General features: G+C 35.6%; 1 protein-coding gene across 3 annotated transcripts in view; it reads left to right on the forward strand.

Annotated features, from left to right (window-relative positions):
• The window catches only part of LOC150094178 (thiamine pyrophosphokinase 1), a 110,600-nt gene that overhangs the window by 77,829 nt on the left and 8,315 nt on the right, over positions 1-24,456 (forward strand). For all 3 annotated transcript variants that reach the window (XM_090412223.1, XM_090412221.1, XM_090412222.1), the window contains exons 6-7: positions 9,925-10,071; positions 22,447-22,561. In XM_090412223.1, the coding sequence (XP_090268349.1) occupies positions 9,925-10,071; positions 22,447-22,561 (262 nt within the window). The remainder of the gene's footprint in view (positions 1-9,924; positions 10,072-22,446; positions 22,562-24,456) is intronic.

A 24,456-nucleotide genomic window follows, 5' to 3' on the forward strand; every position in this document is an offset into this window, starting at 1 on the left:
AACTGTGGATGTGTAATAAGGTTTATAAATGTTTATGCTCCATCCAATGTTAGACGAAAATTCTTCCAGGAATTGGTGCTATATTTTTATGGTACCCACCACATTATAGCAGCTGGGGTGTATTGAAAAACCCTACATTAGACAAAATAGGAGGAGTGGAAAAGTGGAATATGCACAGTTAAAAACATGTCTCTACAATGCTCAACTAGTAGAGGATTTGCAATCCTTATCTCTAGACTTACACATATATGAATCAAGGTATTGGTGTCCGTTTTAATAGAATTTATATCTCTTCTTTTCTCTTATAAATAGGATAATTCAGATAAAACATCTTAACATCAACAGATCATAATCCAGTTTTACTTAATTCCACTGCATGGAACAATTAGAGATCAGTTCTGGACTATGGAGACTTCCACCAAATTTTCCGTTGATTTTTTCAACCAAATTATTCCAGACCCTCTGTTCAAATTGGACTGGAACTAGGATAGGGGGTTAAAATTCAAACAAGCTGTAAAACAGAATATGATTGAATGGGGGAAAGGAACAGGCTTTCCTCAAAAGAAAAAAAAGTTGCAAGATCTGTATAAAGAGAGAAACTTGTTCGTAGCAAGCCAACGCAACATCGTTAAAAACATTAACATAGAGATAAAAGTGAAAAGGCAGAAACAAGTAGAAAGAAATTTTAAAATAAGAATACAACAGCACTTAGCAGATAGCCCTTCAGCTGCATTCTTCAATAGACAATTCACTAAATTCCACGAAGAAAGGACTATCACTCAAATCTGTGTTGATGGTGAAAACATGTTCACTACTCGAGACATCCTTGACTCCTTTCAAAAACACTACAAAAATCTGTTTGAAGACAATAGTACTGTGGGAAATTATAACTCTTGGAATGTTAATGTCTTTCCTGTTCATATCCAAGATGGGCTTAACAGACTCATTACAGCATCTGAAGTTACCATAGCCTATAAAGAATGCCAAACAAGAAAACCCCCAAGGACCTGATGGCCTAGGGATAGAATTTTACTGCAAGGCCTGGGATTTTATTTTTCCCATTCTAGTTATACTGTTTAATTCTTTTCTCTCGTCAGGACACATACCAAGTGAATCTGCAGCAAGACATACTGTCCTTATACCAAAACCTAATAGAGATCACACCTTAATCAGCAGCTGGAGACCTATTTCTCTATCTAATACTGACTACAAGATATTTTTTCGCATTATCAATAACATGCTCAAAGTGGGAATGAGATACATAATTAAAAGCACACAAATGTATGGAGTTCCAGGTTGAGCAGTAGAATTTAATCTGTTTCTGCTACATGATCTACTCCACTTAGTTAATACGTAAAAGCAGTTGATGGCAGTGCTATCAGTAGACCTTACTCAAACATTTCATAATGTCTAGCCTCCCTTTCTGTTCCACATCCTCCAGCAAATTGGTGTGGGTAAAAAACTGCTACCTGTTATCAAAGGAGCCTATGCCAATTCAGCTACCTGCCTCCTATTTAATGGGTTCCTGTCAGACCTGGTTAAAATTCAAAAAGGAGTCAAGTAAGGTTTGCCCTCTTAGTCCATTCCTCTTTGCATTGGTTCTTGAATGTTTCTTATAGGAATTCAACAATACACATGCTGTGCAAGGAATAACAGTTCCTTCAACTATGAAGGAAAATAAGCTATTGAAGGATAATATTCCACATTAAAGGATATTGAAGGGTAATGATTCCATATAGATCCTTTTGGTATTTTGGAAAAATTCAGCAAGCTCACTGAATTAACTACTAATGCAGACAAGACAAGACAAAATTAAAAGTTTATGGAAAGCGAGATCTTGGAGGCATTCCTTTTGGACTAACCCCTAAGAAAGAACACCTCATTATACTTGGAATTCCCTTCTCTACTTACCCAATATTACCAGTTCAAATTTCCGTAGTTGGGTATTAAAAACAATATTTTGTTTCATAACTTATTGAAGTTCCAAGGATACCCTAACAGGAGGGATCTTACTTGGAGAATTGCATGTGGTCACCTTCCAGTCAATATCATCAAATGGAGGAGGTACTTTAGCATCAGAGATCCAATTGGAAACAATAGAACACGCGTTCTACAGCTGCCCTCTCACCCTGCATATTTGGAACACATTATGTAATGGGATGGGCATTCCATTACTTACAACAGAACAGTTATTTTTTTGCAGTACCCCACCACCTGACAGCAATGGGAAGAGAATTTTGATTTTTATAATTAATAAATTAGAATACCATTCATGGAAGGTTAGAAAGTAACACGGATTTGAAAACCAGCAATATGGCATCCAAATGCTTTATGATATGATTGCCGGTCTGGTTGGCTGAGTGGTTAGCGTATCCTCTCTCTCCAGCCAGAAGACTGCAGTTTCGAATCCCACAATGGGCATGGATGTTTGTGATTGTTTGTGAAAATACTAATGCTGGTGGTCGGCAGTAGATGGCGTTGGTGGAGACGGGAGTTGTGGAGTATGTGCCTTCCCTCGACGAGTCTTTGGACTCCCTGGAGGTGTAATGTAATAATAATAATAATAAGAAGAAGAATGTATTGTGGAAATTTTATTGTTTAGTCAGACGAATTTTGTATGTAGAAAGAATCATTCTAGGAGATATTAAATTTTTGGCTAATATTACGTAATGTGGCTAGTGAAGGTTGTCCACATTATGCAGTATTCACCAGGGGAATATAAAATTCTGCCTGTTTTTGCTATGAGAGGTTTTTAAATAGTTCTGTCCACATTCAATATAGTCTTATAGTCAATTGCAGGGATGACTGGAGAGCAATCTCAGGCAGAGAAGGACAACTCAAGGTGGTTAACCCAGATGGGGCTAACCCACCTAGGTATCAGTCAACTTTGTGCTTTAGCTTCAATTGGTCTTTTGGTTGTTCATCTACATGAGATTGGTGGAAAAGGAAAACTGACACCCTTTGGCTGTATGATGATATAAATGAGTTCAGGTGTTTTCTCTATCTCTCATACTATCTGTCTGTCTTTTCTTTCTCCTAATACTATCAAGCTCTCTTGCACCCCATACTAACTACTCTAGGCCTATGATGTGCACCCGTTTACTTTTTCACCTCAGTGAAGGTCGAAACTAGTCTGGGTAGTGACCCTTCCCATAATGCACAGCATTATACATCTCCATTAGGATATGTGCTTGCATTATGGGTTACTAAGCAAGTGATGTGAAGTCATCAGCCTCTATATACAAGTAGGCATGAAGTTTCTCCACATGCAATATGGAGTAACTTCTGTGGAGTAAGTTACTCCACATTATGTTTGGATAAAGGATTAAACAAGAATATAATTTTCCTGGCATCTTTAATTTATAATATTACCTAGCAAAAATACTTTCAACATCTCTCTCTAATCCAGAGTATTTTAATAATAAGGTATGACACCTGTAGGCTACTTGTATATAGAAATATGACTTCTGCATTACTTCAACCTTGGTATCATCTCTGGTCTGGCTCCCACTGATGAGACCTCAATAAAGGTCGAAACCAGTCTTGGTAGTGATTCTTCCCATAATGCATAGCATTAAACATTTCCGTAAGGATATGTACTTTGTATTATGGGATACTAAGGCAAGTGATTTGAAATCATTAGCTTCTTTATACAATTTGCTCAGTCCTGAAAATAGTTCAGGTGCTAACTTTGTTTGCTTATACTTGGATAAAGGATTAAAATAAGAATATAATTTCTTGGCATCTTCAATTTATAGTTTCCCCATCTCTATTCCTATCAGAATGTCATCTTCATTCAACCATGTCTCACTTATACCAACAATTTGTGGGTGAATAAACTCTATCAGTGCTACAATTTCATTCCTCTTGTTTTGGATACTTTTAGTATTTATAAACATACACACTAGCTCATTTATGTTTCTATAAGTCCCACTGATCCCACTTCTCTGATATGACTCCTCCACATACCCTCTGTCCATTCCTGTTTAACATCACTGATATTACACTCCTCCCCAGACCTAAATGTCACCCTCACGTCCTTGACTCTCTTAATCCTTTCGTGCACTCTCACATCTACTTGTGAAACCATTTCTTGTGCACTCTTACATTTACTTGTGAAACCATTATCTACACTTCTCAATGTCTCCTGTCCAGTTGTTTTCCTTCTCTCTCTCTCTCTCTCTCTCTCATTCTTTACTTTTGCCACATACTTTTCAATTCAAAAACATGCCTATCTTACGCTCTTGCTTTTCCACAACACCTCTTGCTTCCTCAGGTCTTACATTCACTTCAGTTAATTTTTCTTGAAGCAACAGTTTCTTCAACTGACTAGTACCAAAATCCATTTAGATGTAGGCCATCTCTTTTATACAATTCTATCCACCCCCTCAAATTCATCCCACACATTCACAAAATGAACTCATTTCTCCTCACACAACTCTGCTAGCATATCATTCATAATTTTTGTTTGCCTTCTCAACTTATCATTATCATACCTGGGCAACATGCGGACTACCTTACCTACCACACTGTTATCTTTCATTCTCCTTAACAGACTCATGACATTCCTTGTTACATTCTTCTTACCAGTCAGTCATTCATGTCAACTCTTTTGCTTGTGTACTCCTCTTATCCGATGCTTCAACCATCCTGCTTATTTTACCTCCCGGGAAACAGACCTTGTGCACCTTTTCACTCACCACAACTGTTATCATTGAATCCCTGTACATTGAACTCTCCAATCATTCAATATTTCTTTTAAATCATTTGTCTCATTCTTCCTCACATTCCCATGCAAAGCTGTAATTCTCCTCAGTTCACTCCTCATATGTTTAATATCTTGCCTCATCTTTACCAACTCTGCTTTCATGTCTTCAATTACTTTCTCAGTGCCATTTACACAAATTGCATTTTCACTACCTTGTACATCCATTGTCTTACCCCTCACCATTGCCAGCTCTCTTACCACTCACTGTTGTTACCTTGCCACCATATATTCACACTATCTTACCAATCAACATCTCTAACTCACCACCACTTTCACCCGTTGTTACCATTCAAGCACTCAGCCGTACCGTCAACTCTGCTTATTCCTGTAGCTACATCCATGATCTTACACACCTAAAGTAATTTGCCCTATATAGGTGAAACAGGATGCACAATTTATGATGGCAAGTAAAACAAAGATAATAAAAATTGGAAGACACCTGGAAGATATATAGATAACACTTAAACAAGAAATCACAGAGCAAGTTAATGGTTTTAATTACCTAGGAGCATATTTCCCTTCAAATTCAAATGGCATAGCAACAATAAAACACAGACTCTCCATAGCATGGTGAATTAAACTTAGAAAAACAACTAAATTCCTACAACTCTAAAAATAAAATTATACAAAAGTATAATACTACCAACAGCTCTCTACAGGGCAGAAACTTGGACCTTAAAAAAAGTTTAACAGTTTCTGCTCTGCTTCTTTTTTTAAAAAAAAGAAGCAGAGAGGAAACTGTTAGCTTTTGAAATGATATGCTTCAGGAAAATAAACAGAACTCATTGGACAGAACATACGACAACCTTCAAGACTTGAATATTCTTAACTCAACAATTCTTAACATAATTAAAAAACATCAACTCCGCTGGTTTGGTCACAGTGTGCAAATGGAACAGGACAGACTTCCTTACCTGGTATTTGAGGGCACTATTCAGGGTACAAAACCCAGGGGGAATACTAAGATCAGTTGAAATAAAGGCATTAGAAATGCATTGGACTTTCAAAGCTGTTGGTGTGAAAGAGCTTGATTTGGACAGAGAACGGTGGAAGGCTCTTATCCATGTGGGGCTCAACCCATTTTGAGGATAGAAGAGAAGAAGAATGATGGCAAATGATTTGATGTATAGGTTGTGTAGAAAGAATGGTTGTAAGTTCTTGGATGTCTTAAGTTTGAACAAATGAGGAATTTATATAAGAGGGACAGCATGCCCTTGAATCCTTTGGTATCAGGGATTTGGAGAAATTATTTATTGCTATGAGTTTGGTAACTCAGGGAAACTAAATTATAATGGGAAGAATGGTGAGAACCTCTGCATAATTCAACTATATTAATGATACAAATATACTAAATAATGGAGTTGATTATGATTAAAAGATGATTGTGTGATCATCAGACTTATTAAGTTTGTATAAGGATGTCTGTATAAGTGAAGCATTAGATATGAACAAAAAACTAAAAGTTGTCCAACTTGGTCATACAGTTGCAACGGAGACTATACAAAACAAGTATGCAGGTAACTTATTATGTCTGTACACAAATACCATATAAGCATTACAAATGCCAGTTAAGGGGTTGAGTTTGTTGCCTTAGTGAATAAGTTGTGGCCTGAGATTATTGGCAGTAGTGAGACATGGCTCTCAGAAGAAAATGTACTAACTGGTGTTGAGTACAAAGGGTACAGTTTTCTTTAGAAAGAATAGACGAAATAGGAGAGGGATTGTGATGCTAATGATATTGGATGATTTGCCTCCAGTTAGGATAGAAAGCTATGATTGCAATATCAGTAACAGTTTACCATGTAGCAGTGAGTTTTAAAGATCAAGTATATGATCTTTAGAACTCACTTATTGTTGCTACAGGCCTACTGGATCAACTGCTAGTGATTATTCATTTAGTACTCATTAGGAAACTAAATAATAATGAAAGTCACTGTCACCAGTGACTTGAATTATCCAAACATCAATTAGGTAGCAGTGAAATCTCATGAAAAGAGTTATTAAGCCAAATTTATTGAGTTGTTATGAGACAACTTTCTTGTGCAGCATGTTACAGAAGGAACTCAATTTCAAAAAAATTAATAGATTTGATTATAGTGTTAGGGGGGGGGAATCTCAGTAAAGTACTTGACTGTTCTGTCTCTGGTTGGTGACAGTGATCATACTGTACTGATCAGGGAAGTGGCTAAGTTGTTGAAAGTTTTTTCACTCGGTTATAAATTAAATTAAAGATGCCAAGATATTATATTCTGGTTTATTCTGTATCCAAGTGTAAGCAAACAAAGTTTGCACATGAAGTATTTTCATAACTAAGCTACTTTAATCTAAAAGATAATGACTCAACATTAATTACCTTAGTATTCCATAATGCAAAGCACACATTCTTTTGGGTGTGTATAATGTTAAGCATTGGATAGTGGCCCTTCTCATAATGCTTAACATTATACACACCCAAAAGGATGTGTGTTTTGCGTTATGGAATACTAATGTTAAGCATTATGAGAAGGGCCACTATCCAAACCGGTTTCAACATTTATTGAGGTCTCACCAGTGTGAGCCAGACCCAGAAGTGATGCCAAGGTTGAAGTAATGCAGAAATCATATATTTCTCATAATACTAATAGTGAAAAGGTGTCATGCCTTATTATTAAAATACTCTGGATCAGAGCTAGTTGTTGAAAGTTTTTCACTTGGTTTTAAATTAAAGATGCCAAGAATACTTTGCTTAAGAGTGTGGTGAGTATGAAGATGATGAACGCATTTAAGGCACAGTATGATGAACTGTGTGACAGTAGCTTGCATAATGATCCTTCTGACTCTGTGGAAATCTGATGATGATAATAAATAATTTTTCTACAGAATACACATAATTGACAGCTCTGGAAGACCATGTAGATAGGATTAATGACCACATCATGACATTAATTAAGTTAATATGAAGCTTCATGACTTATTTTTCACAGTATTAACAACACCACATACACTTTTATCACAAAGATGTTTTATTAACGCTTATATTTCGCTGATTTTCAACTCAACATCATCAGAGCACAACACACTTGTATACGCGACAGTGAGTGAGTGAAACAATATAATTGCAAAAGACAAAAGATCTAAAGTCCTATTTTTGGTGCCCTCTAACGAAAAAAAAAAAGCAGCTATCCAGGAGTTTTTCTTAGGATAACCGTCTCCTAAATTTTTGGCAAATTAATGCAACCATATTTGTTAAAGTTGGGAGAATTCTTCAAAGCTATTACTGACTCAAAAAATAATCTTTCAGATCTATAACAACTCCTAAATAGCACATTCGTTTTCCTTCATCTAATCCTGTGTAAAGGAGTGTCCAAAGCATGGTCTGCCAGTCCCGACTTGCCATAGTAATAGTAGCGAATGTATCTTTCATGTTCTTCCAGGCGGATGTTCACTGATCTTCCTGTTTGCCCATAATAGGCCCAGTCACAGTCACAAGAAACTTCATACACTCCTGGGTATGCTAAAGGGTGAAGTTTATCCTTAGGCCCTCCCCTAATACACAAGAATACAACATGACCATTTCTATTCTCTATATCAGAGGAAAAGATAGCCAAAGTATTGGTGAAACATGACCTTCGCACCACTTTCAAACCTCATGTTAAGCTGTCAACTCTGATCCACTTACCTAAGGATAAACTTTACCCTTTAGCACACCCAGAAGTGTATGAAATTTCTTGTGACTGTGACTTAGCCTTATGGGCAAACAGGAAGATCAGTGAACATCTGCCTGGAAGAACATGAAAGATACATTCGCTACTATTACTATGGCAAGTGGGGACTGGCAGACCACGCTTTGGACACTCCTTCACACAGGATTAGATGAAGGAAAACAAATGTGCTATTTAGGAGTCGTTATAGATCTGAAAGATTATTTTTTTGAGTCAGCAATGGCTTTGAAGAATTCTCCCAACTTTAACAAATATGGTTGCATTAATTTGCCAAAAATTTGGGAGATGGTTACCCTAAGAAAAACTCCTGGATAGCTGCTTTTTTTTTCTTTGTTAGAGGGCGCCAAAAATAGGACTTTAGATCTTTTGTCTTTTGCAATTATATTGTTTCACTCACTCACTGTCGCGTATACAAGTGCTCTGATGATGCCGAGTTGAAAATCAGCAAAATATAAGCGTTAATAAAACATCTTTATGATAAAAGTGTGTGTGGTGTTGTTAATACTGTGAAAAATAAGTCATGAATAACCATCAACACCTAATCTTATCTGTTAGATTAATATGAAGCTGTTGGAAGTTTTTCCACTTGGTTATACTATAAATTAAAGATAACTTCCAACTTTCTCTAATCCAGAGTATGTTAATAATAAGGTGTGACACCTTTTGGCTACTCGTATATGAAATTATGACTTCTTCATTACTTCAACCTTAGTATCACCTCTGGGTCTGGCTCTCACAGGAGAGACTTCAATAAAGGTCGAAACTGGTCTGAATAGTGACCCTTCCCATAATGCATAGCATTATGCATGTACGCAAGGAGATGTGCTTTGCATTATGGGATACTAAGGCAAGTGATGTGAAGTGATTAACTTCTTGATACGAGTTGCCACAGTCCTGCAAATAGTTCAGGTGCAAACTTGTTTGCTTACACTTGGATTAAGGATTAAACCAGGTATATAATTTCTTGGTATCTTTAATATAATATGAAGCTGCTTGAACTTGACAGGTCATTGAGCCTAATAATTTCTTGGTATCTTAATATGAAGATGCTTGAACTTGACAGGTCATTGAGCCTAACACATCAAGGAAATAAGAGATAATTTTTTTACAGTCCATAGATACATTTTTTTGTCCTAGGGTCAGTATACAAAGAGATGGTCTTTGTTATCTTGCCACAAAATGACATGTGAAACATATTTTCCTTTTAAAGATGCAAGATGTAAGACTTGCTTTTTTTTATGGCGTTTTTAAAATTTCTTCAATCATAGATCAAATTCTGGAACCTTAAGTTAGTAAATGTCAAATGTTGATGGCAGCAAAAACTATTACTTACCAAAAAGTTTTCCATTCACACACACACACACACTTTTTAATAATAATTAGATAACAAATATATTACATCAAAAATGATGTAATATATTTGTAAAATAACAAATTATTTTTGTTATTTTACAGATTGTTGCAATTCTTGCTGTTGTTCAGCCTGGAGGTCGCTTGGATCACATAATGGGAAATATTCAAACTTTATTTTTAGCAAAAGAAATGTGCTCATTCCCTGTATTTTTACTAGCAAATAACTCTCTAACATGGTTGCTGGAAAAGGTATCAGGCTTAAAATTCATTGTATATTCTGTTTATTAGATTTTCACAAGAGTATTATACAAGGGTGGTCTGAAAAGTTCTCGGTCTAACAATGAAAAAAACAAATTTTTAATTTCAAAATTATTTTTATTTTTTAACATAATCTCCCTTGAGACAAATACATTTATTCCAGCAATGCTCCAGTGCCATTATCCCTGTAGTGGTTCTCAGTAAGATCTGCAAAATACCCCTCTTGAAGAAAAATGCTGACCAGTGAGGAAGAGTTTTAGTTTTGAGAAGAGATAGAAGTCAGAGGAAGCCAAATCTGGGGAATAGGGTGGATGTTCCAACAATTCATAGTGCACTCTTAATTTTCCCATTGCCAAAACACCTTTGTGGGCAGGTGCATTGTAGTGATGGAAGATGATTTTTTTCTTCTGCAAACTGGGTCTTTTCTTACTAATTTTTTCGTCTAGTCTGGTTAAAAGATTGGAATAATATTCCCCGGTTATTGTTTTACCCTTTTCAAGATAATTAATAAACAAAATGCCTTTAGCATCCCAAAACACCGATGCCATGACCTTTCCTGCTGATGGAACAGACTTTGTCTTCTTTGGCACTGAACAACTGACTTCTGTCCACTGTTTTGACTGCTGTTTGGATTCTGGTGTGTAATGGTGAATGCAAGTCTCATCCGTAGTAATAAATTGATGCAAAAAATCTATTTTATTCTTGTTAAAACGCTCCAAGCACTGTTCAGAGATTTTCATACGAGTGCATTTTTGATCTGCCATGAGCAAGCACAGCACCCATCTTGCACAAAGCTTTTTCATTTGCAATTCTTCATGCAAAACATATCCTACATGTTCTTTTGAAATGCCTGTAGTCTCAGCAATTTCACGCACTTTGACTCGCCAGTCATCCAATACCATATCGTGCACTTGATCAATGATTTCTGGTGTTGTTATACTTTTTGGACATCCTTCACGTGGATCATCTTCAGGGCTGGTACAGCCAAGTTTAAACTTGGCAGCCCATTTCTTAATTGTCAAAAATGAAGGAGAAGAGTGCTCATAAACTTTTATGAACTTCGAATGAATTTCTTTTGGCATTAAACCTTCTTTTACAAAGAATTTTATAACTGCACGATACTCAGTTATAAAATTCTACAATAATCAAGGGATACAGACAACACTTTTGCTTCTGACAGCTGTATAAAACAAACTACTTGATAGAATGACTTGCAATTTCACATGGATGCTTATGACAGATGTACCAACTTAAAAAAAAAATCTTGCCGATAGTGTTGCCATCTATGGTCGAGGCCGAGAACTTTTCAGACCACCCTCATATGAAGATCGAAATGTCATTAAAATAAATATTTATAATATGGTTGTAAAGTCCATAATTTTGTAAAATAAAACAAGTGACTTAAAGCAATGAACATTGTGTGCACTCTGTCTTTCACCTTTTGAGGGTACTGAGAAATGCTCTTTGCTTTGTTTGTACAGAGCATTGATAAGATCCAAACTTGATTATGGAGTCCCAAGTCTATTCTTCTGCCAGAGAGGGTTGCTAGATCTTATTTCCCATTAAGCCATCAGAATTTCAAGTGGAGCATTTTGTACCTCACCTATTCCTGGTTTGCATGTCAAGACATATGAACACTTTTGTTGCTTCAATGTTAACAGCTGTTCTGTTATGTGCAAGAAAAATAAAATCCCTGCCAGACCGCCCCATGTTGTCAAAGGGTTTCATGGCAGTCAGCAGATCGCCATGACCACCTCCTTTCTGTTTACCAGCAGGCTTTCAAAGCTCACCAATTTGAATACTCTGATTTTGTGCCTGTCTACATGGATGGTTCAAAATTAGAGAACCTAGTGGGATGTTCTGCTGAAAAATAAATTATATTTGTATAATTCCCATTAGAGTGTAGCAACTTTTCAGCTGAGCTGTATGCAGTAGAGCATGTACTGAAATACATAGGATTGCATCACTATCAAAGATGTATAATATATTCAAATTTACAAAGTTCTTTCCAGGCAGTTCAAATGTCAAGAGCTACAGAAATATCTAGTGCTTTCTCAAATCCAACATCTCCTCTCACAGTTATGGAAGCTACACTTATGTTGGATTCCAAGCCATTAAGATTAAGGAAGCAAGGCTGAGGTGAGCTCATTTCTCAAACATCCACCATCTGTCTGTACCATACACAAATTACTGGTGTATTCTCAGACAAAAAAAGGCTATCCAATGGCAGTCATCTTGGAATAGAGAGACTAATAATATTAAAGCCCCACCAAATCAAGCCTAAAATTAAATTATGACAGTCTAGTTTGTGCAAGGTTTGAACAGAGGAAATTGTTCTTTCTTGGTTCTACATAGGTCACAAACATTCCTTCCTGTTGAGGGGTGATGACATGGACTATCCATCATTCATATTTTAATTTACTCTCATAATTTTCCAAAGAATGCAGTCATTATTTTGGCCACTTTCGTAATCTGTCTGAGCCCTATACACTCAGGCAGATTTTATCAGACTGAGCAATCACCCTGGTCTTTAAATTTTTACCATATATTATACTATGCTGTTTTTTTTTTTCTTATTTATTACCTTGTGTACTTCTAAGGAATTTTTCATTTATTATTATTATTTCTATTTTTATATATAGATTTTAGACCTCTATATGCTGCTTGTTTATTATATTATATGTGTACTTGCACCTTTAAATCATTATCAATTTCCTGATGTGTACTCCCAAGGGGTGTTCAGGTTACTCTGACAACACTACATAATAAGTTTACATTATTATTAATCTCCTATCAACAATTTTCCTCCAAATCAATCTATTACTTGTGTGCACTCTAATATTCCATGCTTCTAAGGCACTTCTGACTGAATCAATCCACCTAGACTTTGGTCTTCCTCTGGATCTCTTTCCTGCTATCTTGGTATCAAACACCTGTTTTGCTAACCTTTCTTTACTCATTCTATTTAAGTGGCCATATCACCTTAGATTAGCTCTGCTGACACATTCTTGAATATTAATAATGTCTAGTTCCTTTCTAATATCTTCATTTTTAATATGATTCTGCCATTGATGCCATCAGTTCACTCCTATCTATGGTCTAGACTAGAGACCTCATATCTGTGGTCTCTAGTCTTTGATCAGATGCTTTATTTCTAACCTAACTCTCAGATCCATAGCTTAAAACTGGTTTGAACACCGTCTTGTATATTTCTAGTTTGGTGTTTTGGCTAATATCTCTCTTATTCCATATAAATTTATTCAGCTGGCTATCCACTGTACCAGCTTTGCTTATTCTGTTGTCTATTTTCAGATTTAACCTGCCATATTCACTAAAAATGTGCCTTAAATAGCTGAAATATTTTACTTGTTCTATAAGATTTCTATTAAGAATGCAGCTGAAGTTTTCTATTCTCCTGCCTATTTTCATAATTTTGGCCTTTTTATTGCTGATATTCTTGCCAAATTTGTTACAGTTGCTATTTAGTTAGTGAATCCTAGAGACTTGCACTAGATGTGTTTAGGAGTACAACCAGGGGCGGCTTGTACACAGGCACTATGGAACTGCAGCACCCCCAATTTTTCTCGATATATAAATATATATATTAATTTATTTATATTTGCTTGTAATATTTAATTTTATCATCACAATCCTATACAATTCTTCTATTTTGTATAAAAAATAATAAAAATCCATCTTGTAGCACTTAGGAGGGTGAAGGATGCTAGCAGCACTGTGTTTACCACAATGTCATATTGCTACATGCGCAAGTATATGCACATCATAGTGAGATGCGAGCTATTAGCGTAATACAGCACTGTCTGTCGTGCAGTTCAACTGTTGTTTATATGCAGTTTGCACCAGTAGTAGAGTGTTTATTGTGTTTACTCCATCTCTTTATAAATATTTGGACATTATAATTAAAGACAAAACAAATGCACTTGCGATGATTTCAACAGAGAAAAAAATTCTTCAACAGTTACAACAACATCAAGGAAAAAGTTATTGACTTTTCACTCGAAACAAAACAAGAAGAATGGATTTTATTTTTAAGTAATTTTAAATTATACTAAACTGTATAATTTTATCGATAATAAACAATATTTTTTCATGAAACAAAACAAGAAGAATATATTTAATTTTAAGTAATTTTGAATTATACCAAACGGTATAATTTTATCGATAATAAACAATATTTTTTCATGTTTAATTTTTTTAAAAATTTTTACCATCATTTTGATATTTTATCCAAACACGTATACACTGTACTTAGAGTGTGTATGTATATTTCGAAAGTTGCAGCACCTCTACGATTTCAAGCCACGAGCCGTCACTGAGTACAACATCATCTGCATAGAGCAAAGTGATTAGTTTGACATCTCCAATTCTAATATCAGGCTTGATGCTGCTTTTTTTCATAATGTGATCCATATAGATAAATAAGAGTGAAGATAATGTGCATCCTTGTCTTACCCTGATTTTACATCAAACTATCTTCCTGGATTTCCTTCAGTTCTAACTGCTAACTGACAACTTACATGTAGACTATGCATTTCTCTGGATAATGTTCCATTCACACCATATAACTGTAGTGTTTTGAAAAGCTTTTCTCTGGGCACCGCATCTTTTCCAGATCTACAAAACTTAAGTACAGATCCTTCATATTCCCATGATTTCTCAACTATTTGTCTTAAAGTGAAAATCTGATCTTGACAACCTCTATTTGACCTGAACCCAGCTTCTTCAAGTTTCTCTTCCACAATCTTTCTCAATCTCTTTTCAAGTATGCTTGCATAAATCTTACTTGACACACTTAATAAGCAAATGCCTCTGTAATTCTTACATTCAGTTTTTATTCTCGTTTTTATAGATGGGTACTATGAGAGCTCTACTCCAGTCATTGGGAATTCAACCTTCTGATCAGGACTTCTGAATTATGCAGTGTAGCCACTGCAAATCTTTTATACCCCCATACTTAAGCATTTCTGGTCGAATATCATCTACTCCAGCTTCCTTTCACACATTTCAAGTTTTTGACAACTTTTTCTACCTCAAGTATGTATGCCTCTTTGCATTCCTCTTGAAAAATTTCAAGTATGGTTCTTTCACTGCTTGGTTTGTTTAACAGTCTTTCAAAGTAATTACTGTAGACATCTAGGATATCCTTATCTTCAGTTTTCGTGTCACTTTTATCATCTCTGATTCGTTTTGCATTACTCTTTCCTCCATTTCTGAGCTTCTTCAATAGCCTCCAGAACACTTTGCCACTTTCCTTATATTTATTTTCTATATTGTCTATATTCAAAATACTATAAATTAACGATACCAAGAAATTATACACTTGGTTTAATCCTTTATCCAAGTGTAAGCAAACAGGTTTGTGCCTGAACTATTTTCAGGACTGTTGCCAAAAGGTGTGACTCCTTTTGGCAACTCATATGTAAAAATATGACTTCTGTATCACCTCTGGGTCTGGCTCCCACTGATGAGATCTCAATAAAGGTTGAAACCAGTCTGGACAGTGACCCTTCCCATAATGCATACCCATAAGCATTATCCCATAATGCTTATGTACTTTGCATTATGGGATACTAAGGCAAGTGAAGTGAAGTCATACACCTTTACCACGAGTTGCCCCAGTCCTGAAAATTGTTCAGGTGCAAACTTGTTTTTGCTTACACTTGGATAAAGAATTAAACCAAGTACATAATTTCTTGGTATCGTTAATTTATTTTCTATATTCTTACGCAAGTCTTTCCATGACTTTTGTTTTTAGCTTCTTTTACACGTAACTTAGCTCTCTCCTATATTTTTCTCTGTATTCTTTTAGGGCATGTGTCTACTTATTTGCTAGGAACTTTTGGTATGCTTTATTCTTTTCTAAGACTGCTTCTTTACCTTCTTGTGTCCACCATAATGTTCTTATTTTTCTATCCTTGGAGACAACTTCACCACATACCTCCCTAGCTAAATCTATGTCTTCTCCACAGTTTACCACTGATACTGCAAGATTAGGTTCTTGTTTTCAATTTGTTTCATTTTTTCTTTGATAATGTTTCTATAGTCAATACAATTTATTTGTAAAAGTTGCTCAACTTTAATTCTTTTAAAAACTTTCTTACATACTGTTCTTTTTAATGTGATATCCATTTTTGGCCTGCTTAGTACTAATTAATGGTCACTTCCAATTTCAAATCCTCTGTACACTCTTGTATCCTGAATGAGCATGATTATATCACCATCAACAATAATGTAGTCAATGAGGCTTTTCTTATTTGTTGTGTCTTCTCTCCATGTGAACTTGTGCACATCTTTATGTTGGAAGCACCATTAAACCAAACAAACTTTATTGACATCTAGAGTACTTCTTAGTATTTGAAATACATCCTCTTCATGCACTTCTTATAAACTTTAATCCCTTCCCATTCTCTAGGAATAAAATCGGCTTTTCCAGAAGGAAATACACTGGTTAAACACATCCATTGTGTCATCTGCATCAATCATTGAATCTCTATCTAAAGAGATTATTCATCCACAATCATACTTCTTCCTGTTACACAATGAAACAGTTTCTTGGGATTTTCTTTCAGTGACAGCACCAGTCATCTATTTCATCTATTGTTGTCTTCCTTGTTATATTAGTCACTTTCTTCATTGCCACTTCTCTTGATACTTTTTTCCATAACCTGTTTTTCATGTAAGTTCCTGTTTAACTTCTCTAGTCATCCACTTTACTCCAGATCACTTTACTTTTTCACTTGAGGTAGTATGTGATCTGCCATTGCTACTAAGAAATATTTCTTAACTAGTTCATCATATACTGCTAATATCTCTTCATTCAAATTCTTCCATCCATGGAACTGTCCCTGTTTCTAAAATTATTATAATCACTTTCCTTACAATCCCACACCAACTCCTTTCTCCTTGATACATTTTCAAGATTACCTAGTCACTCTCATCAAATGGAGGGAGAAAGGATGATGATATCTCAGTTACAATGAGATCCTCTAATGCTAGATCCAGTACTCTTGTTTCCTGTGTTCCCTCTACCATTTAACTATCTAAGATATTTGTTCTTCAAAAATTCAAGAAATTCAGTTTCCCTTTTATTGTATGCCATTTCCTCTGCTTAATTTTTATTGCTGTAGGTTAAAATCTTCCATAATGATCACTTTGTCTAACCATTTTCTCCTCATCGCCCTTTTTGTTGCCATGCTTCTAGCAACATCCTATGAAATACTCTGTCCTGCTCACCTCTCTACTTTAAACTATACACTCTCAAAACGATATTACAAATTCTCTATCCTAAAAGGGCACAACTCATCACTTGCCATAAGTAACATTCCACTACCTCATTTGCCCTACCTATTCTGCTGATGCTAAACCGTGTACTTCTATTTCTGTCAGAACCATTTCCCATCAGCCATATTTCATTAATACCAGTGATCTCTGGATATTCTGTGGCTATCCATGTGACAAACTCATACCTGTTATTCTTGATAATGTTGGCTACACAATGAAAGAATTTCTTGGGATTTTCTTTTAGTGACAGCACTAGTCACCTCTTTCATCTGTTGTTGTCTTCCTTGTTATATATGTCACTTCCTCATTGCCACTTCTCTTCATACTTTTTTCTATAACCTATTTTTCATGTAAGTTCCTGTTTAACTTCTCGCAAGTTCCTAGCATTTCTATACCTATTATTACTCTTCCCTGACTCCACAATACACTGTACAATCTTCTATCTCAAGAGCCACCATCTCCACAAGACTCTACTACCTTTCACCCTAACAATGTTAGTTTTTTCTGATGTAATACTCTTGCTTACCAGGGGACAACAATCTCCAAATGCCATTCTCTTCAAATTTCTTTTAGAATAGGTTGTCAAACATTTTGAAAAGATTTTTCTTGATTTATGAGTGGAATGAATGAATGAATAATTTAAATAGTACAAAAAAAAGTTTTACATTAAGGTCATTCTGCAGTGTTCCTTTAATATTATCTCTTTTTATTTCCAATAAAGGTAAATCACATTTGACAGTATGCAGTTGGGCATGAAGCAACTTACTGATCTGTTGGTAAACAGAATGAGCCCACTGGTTGACTTAAATGTCTCTTTAATCTTCATGCAAGTTGGAAGAATGTTAGCATCAACAGTTCATGAGAAGGACGACTCTATTTTACTAAACACTTGTTTAATAACAGTCTCTAGTTCCCAAACTTTTCTTCCATAGAAAGATATGTCTATATTTTAGGCTTTCATGTTGCTGTTCATTACTTATATATCTATCCATCTTTTTTTTTTATTTCTGTATTGATATTATTATTAATATGCAAGTTGCAAGTTTAGTAATCTCTCTCTCTCTCTCTCTCTCTCTCTCTCTCTGTGTGTGTGTGTGTGTGTGTGTGTGTGTGTGTGTGTGTGTGTGTGTGTGTGTGTGTGTGTGTGTGTGTGTGTGTGTGTGTGTGTGTTACTGTAAAAGCCCCAAAATTGTTAAATCCTAGCATTTACCATAGTGAGGTAGTACAAGTCCAAAAAAGGCTTAAACGCTTCCATTTCGGGAAGCGTTTTTACTGAACCATTTTGGTAAATGTCAGCATTTACCAACACCAATTAGTAAAAGCCTGAATAAAGTGCGAGTATAGACGGGTGCGAGCAGCTACGATCTGGAATCAGTTTAGGTTAGATTAGGTTCCAAAAACCTACTCTCGGACAAAATGTTAGATGGATCCAAAATCAGTAATATCCGTTATCACAGATATTAAAGGTGAAGAATTTTATGAACTTGGTACTAAGTTGGGTAAACCAAAAGCATTGTACACAAGAAACCAATTTACCTTGTGCAAAGAAAATTTTTTAAGCATCGAAGAAGTCGTAATGTAAGAAATAAGTGCACGTGAAGTGGTAAAAAAGCTTTCTTTAGTTGGTGGGCAAGGATTCCAAAAATGCAACTGTTCAAAGAAGTTACCACGAAGATGTATTTGTGCAAATCAGCCAATTTACTTTGTAACTCCAAATATCACAACAGTCAACCTTGCTGTAACAAATAAGTACATTGTTGAAGGAAATTGTGATTAATAAGTTACTTTTATTTCATGAACATTTTCTTATAATACATTAATTAAATGTAATAAAATAATAAAGCAGTTATGTTTATTCTGGACATTATGTTTTGAAATTTAAATTGACAAAGGTAAATTATTATAATGTAAACAAAATGGGCTTTTACCAATCGGTGTATGTAAATGCTGGCATTTACTGAAATGGAAGCATTTTTTGGACTTTTACCACCTCATTATGGTAAATGCTAGGATTTAAAAATTTTCGAGCTTTTACAGTAACATATATATGTATATTAATATTTCTATCCATCTTATTTTAATGAAATAAGATAGATAGAAATGGTGTTTATTAGAAAAGTTTAAATTTTATCAAATTAACAGTCAATATTTCTCTTTTTCTCTTGTAACACTAGCCTTGCTGGTGTTAACAGTGACCAAACAACAAATATTTAATCAATGTTAAACTCAAATCACTTACCGTATTTTCCGGTGTATAAGATGCACCCAAGAAATTTAATACAATTTTCTGGAAAAAACCTAAGCCTTAAAGTATGATTTTAAAAAAAAATGGATAAAATAATAGGTAATTTTTAATAGTAAACTGACCTTTCATAAACCTGCAAAACCCATGTGACTGTCATCTGACTCTTCTCTATCATCATTAATTTCTTATAATATAGAAATAATTTTGTCTTCATATTCTTTTGGCATTTTTTGACTGATTTTTGTTTTTGTACACATACAAAGTCCACTGCATTTCATGAAACGGTAACACCATGACGTACCACCTTTAAAATCTTCAATGTTACGCTCACAGGCTACTTTGACTGCATGTGTACGAATAATTTTTGTTGAAATGGCAATGCCATTTTGTCCATTTTCTTGCACACATTTCAGTACTTCGGTCTCTAGTTCTGGCCACTTCGCAATTTTTCCATGTTCCGTGCGCTTTTCTTTATGCAAATTGTACAAAATCTCCTTCTGACCATGCCAAGTTCTTAGCCAATGACACGCTAGAAGTCACGTGAAGGTCACGCATCAATTTGATTGCACCATTAACCGCCTACAAAGATCTTGATCTTGGAACATAATAGGGAGTGCATATGACTTTGAAAAGAGGAAACAATCTTTACCTTCATTATATGACACACCCCATTTTTAAGATGAATTTTTAAGGTAAAAAAGTGCGTCTTATACACCGGAAAATACGGTAGTTATGTTGGAAATGAAAAGCAATTTGCTTTTCTAAATCCTAAAACACACACACACACACACACATATATATATATAGGTTTTTAAGGAGGAATGTAGATATAAGAAACAGATGGGCTTTTGAATGAAGAAAATGCAAGGCAAGGACTCACAGAGAAGATGGGGAGCCTTATGAGGGGATGGTGCAGAACATTAGTAGAGTGGAAGTGAAGGAGCCCATAAAGTGGATGAAGAATGGACAATCGGTGGGCCCCGACAAGATCCCAGTGGAGACATGGAAGGCACTAGGGAAAGAGGGAATTGACTTGCTGTGGGACCTGTTAATAAAAGTTTGTCAACAGGAAAATATACCCGAAGAATGAAGGGAAAGTACTTTTGTCCCCATATACAAGAGCAAAGGGGATGCACAAGACTGTAAGAATTACAGAGGAATAAAGTTGATGTCCCACACAATGAAAATCTTAGAAAGGGTTCTTGATGATGGAAGACTGAGGAAGGAGGTGAAGATTGCAAAAGGAGCAATTTGGCTTCATGCTTGGTCAATCGATGACAGATGCTATCTTTGGGTTATGGCAGATGATGGAAAAGTTTCGAGAGAAGCAACGGGAGTTACATCTGGTATTTATTGATCTGGAGAAAGCGTATGATAGAGTGCCAAGGCAAGAAGTCCGGAGGTGTCTGAGAGAGAAGAAGGTACCAGAGAAATATGTCAGGCTGGTGCAGGAGATGTACAGAAATGTGAAGACAAGAGTTCAGACCTGCCTGGGAGAGACAGAAAGTTTTCCAGTGATAGTTGGCTTGCATCAAGGGTCAGCATTAAGTCCATTCCTGTTTAATATTGTGATGGAGGTGGTGACAGAGGAGGTGAGAGAAGACACACCTTGGATTATGTTGTATGCAGATGACATCATGCTGTGTGCAGAATCAAGAGAAGAAGTGGCAGCTTAACTGGAAAGTTGGAGGAAAGTAGTGGAAGAGAGAGAGGTATGAGACTGAGCAGAAGACAGAGTATATGTTTTGCAAAGTGGATGGCAGCCAGGAGACAGATCTGGAGCTGGCAGGAAGGTCAGTGACTTTAGATACTTAGGTTCAACAATGAAAGATGATGGTGAGGCTGAGAAGGAAGTATGATGCAGGATACAAGCAGGATGGAGGAACTGGAGAGAGATGGCTGGAGTGCTATGCGATAAGAGGGTATCAATCAATCTAAAAGGCAAAATCTACAGGACAGTAGTGAGACTAGCTATGACGTATGCTATGAAAACTGTGGCCCTGAGGAAAAATAACATCAGCAGAGATGGTGGTAGAGATGAGAATGCTTAGGTGGATGTGTGGTGTGACCAGAAAGAATCGTCTGAGAAATGACTATGTAAGGAGAATGGTGAAAGTTACGAACTTAAGAGCAAAGATACAGGAGGGAAGGTTGAGATGGTCATGTGATGAGGAGGGAGGACAAGTATGTGGGAAGAAAGGTCATGCAGATGGATGTGCAGGGGAGGAGGAAGCATAGGCGGCCAAAGAAGAGATGGAGGGAAATGGTGGAAGAGGACTTGAAGATGAAGAACTTGGATGTGGTTACAGCCCAAGACAGGAGGTTGTGGAAGAGACTCACTATAAACAGTGACCCTACTTAAGTGGGACAAGCTGCAGAAGAAGAAGAAGAAGAAGAATATATAAAATTTTAATATATTGAAAAAAATGTATATATTTAATTGTACTTAAAATATGTATAATGTGTTAAAGTGATTGCACACATACACACACACACACACACACACACACACACATATATATATATATATATATATATATATATATATATATATATATATATATATATATATAATCACTTTAACACATTATACATATTTTAAGAACAATAATTATTATTCTGGACCTACATGGAGTCATAAGACTAATTGGTGGTGGTGGTGGAAGGGGGGAAATACCCCCCCCCCTCCTCCTCATGTAAAGGATTTATAGAAAATTTCTGGGACTGAGAAGCAGATTTAATTTTAACTAATTTTTAAATCTAAGACTTCCCTTTATTTAAAATTAAAATTAATTTTTATATGATATTTTTAATTTCAGGGACAACATAGGATTAAATCTATACCTGATTCTAAGTCTCAACAACTTTCTATAGGACTTATTCCAATTGGAGAACCTTGCACTGTCACTACTACAGGTCTCAAATGGAACTTGGGTAATTTCATTTTTAAATGAGTTTTACACTGTACTGTTTGGATTACTAAGCATATTTTGTATGAGTATGAATATTCCAGTCCACATTCTAATATTGTGTTTTCTTTGTTTATTTTGATACTTAGTAAATATTGTTCTGTGATTAAAAGACAATGCTAATTGTTGATAAGATATGATTTTATAAGATTTGTGGAGTTAATTTAGACCTTTACATTCAGACATTAAACAGAGTACAACAATGTACAGAAGCTGATTTCATTTGTATGAAATTGGTTTTGAATTTTCACCTAGAAAAAAATTTTTGCTTCTGCAAAACAACGTATGGATAGATCCAGGAATGAATAAAGAGGGTACATTTTTTGCCTGACAGATGCCTTATTTTGAATACTGTAGCATTGGATTAATGCTGTTGTTTTTTTAACCTCATGCTACACTAATTTAGCGTTACAGAATTTTTGATCTTATGGGTGAATAATACCCAATAACTGCAGACTGCAGTATTATATCCATATATACAATGGATACAGTCTTTTTGTTGGAAAATCCCAGGTTTGAATCCTGTATAGGATGTGAACAACCTTTATGGGGGCTTTTCAACTGAAGATGAATTAGTTGTCTCATATGCAGATGACAGAATTTTTTTCTTCTGCAAAATAAGCAAACTGTCTAGAAAAATCCACATAATTAGCAGACATGATATATATATTCGCCTCTTAGCTTTAGTTGCTTTAGCTATCATTCAAAACTACCAATCCTCAGCCTCTTATGTTTAATACCACCTTCATGTGGTGTGGCCTGGTTTCACCAAAGGAGCTGTCATTCTGTGTATTCAGCAAGTGTCCTTCCCAATGCAGAAGGATATCTTCTTAGTTGGAGAAAATACAAGCTGGATCTGCTAGGTGTTAAATAACTTTGATCACCCAGTGAAATACCATCACCATGCATATTGAAGGCCCGAGGTAACCAATGCCATGTTTGATCTCCAGAGCAAATGTTCTGTTTATTCCTTCCTCATCTTTAACATTTAGTGCAAGTTGGAGTATTCCTGGCATGCCCTTGAAGAGCATGGGATGGTAACACATCAGGAGTGTAATCCAACTGCCACCTAAATCAGACTGTGCCTGGAGAAAAGCTGCATTGTGTGTATCAAGGGGGGGGGAGACATCAAGTCTACATGATGGCATGGAGACTGGTGCATTCTGTAAGGGCAGTATGTTTTAGTCTTTTTCTTTCCTGCTATATGTTCATACTCTTAACTTCTAAAACATAACCGTAATAAGAAAAAACAATCGTCTTCCCTCAAAAATTAAAAAACAAAAACAACTTACAATAACATATAGATATGTGCTTAATGAACATAATAATTATTATTATTACATAACACCTCCAGGGAGTCCAAAGACTCATCAAGGGAGGGCACCTACTCTACAACTCTCTGTCTCCACCAACTGCAACTGCCTTCATCATCTACGGCAACACCATCTACTTCCGATCACTACCACTAATATTTTCACAATCACAAACATCCATGCCCGCAGCAGGATGACAAACCTAAATCAGCATAATCACAAACTTAAATGATTTTCACCAAGAATTACTGACATCCTCACCTGATTTAACTTTTCAAATTACATGTGCTGTTTATACTTATGTGTTGGTTATACATACTAATAATAGACACAAAATGGCTTATAACAGGTACAACACGAAAAAAAGAAAACAAAAAAAAACATCATTTTAATCCAATATTTTACCTACAGTAACTGAAGCATTTTTTAAGAAAAAGGTTAACAAAAGCAAGTCTTTAAATATTTTGATTATCATCTGGAAGCAGTCAACCAGCCATCCTTGGTTGCATACAGAGGTCATAGTCAAAATATTTGAATGCTTCTTAGT

The sequence above is a fragment of the Typopeltis vanoorti genome, chromosome 22 (genome assembly GCF_054136105.1).
Source record: "Typopeltis vanoorti isolate ZY-2024b chromosome 22, IOZ_Tvanoo_1.0, whole genome shotgun sequence".
In the NCBI taxonomy this organism is placed as follows: domain Eukaryota; kingdom Metazoa; phylum Arthropoda; class Arachnida; order Uropygi; family Thelyphonidae; genus Typopeltis; species Typopeltis vanoorti.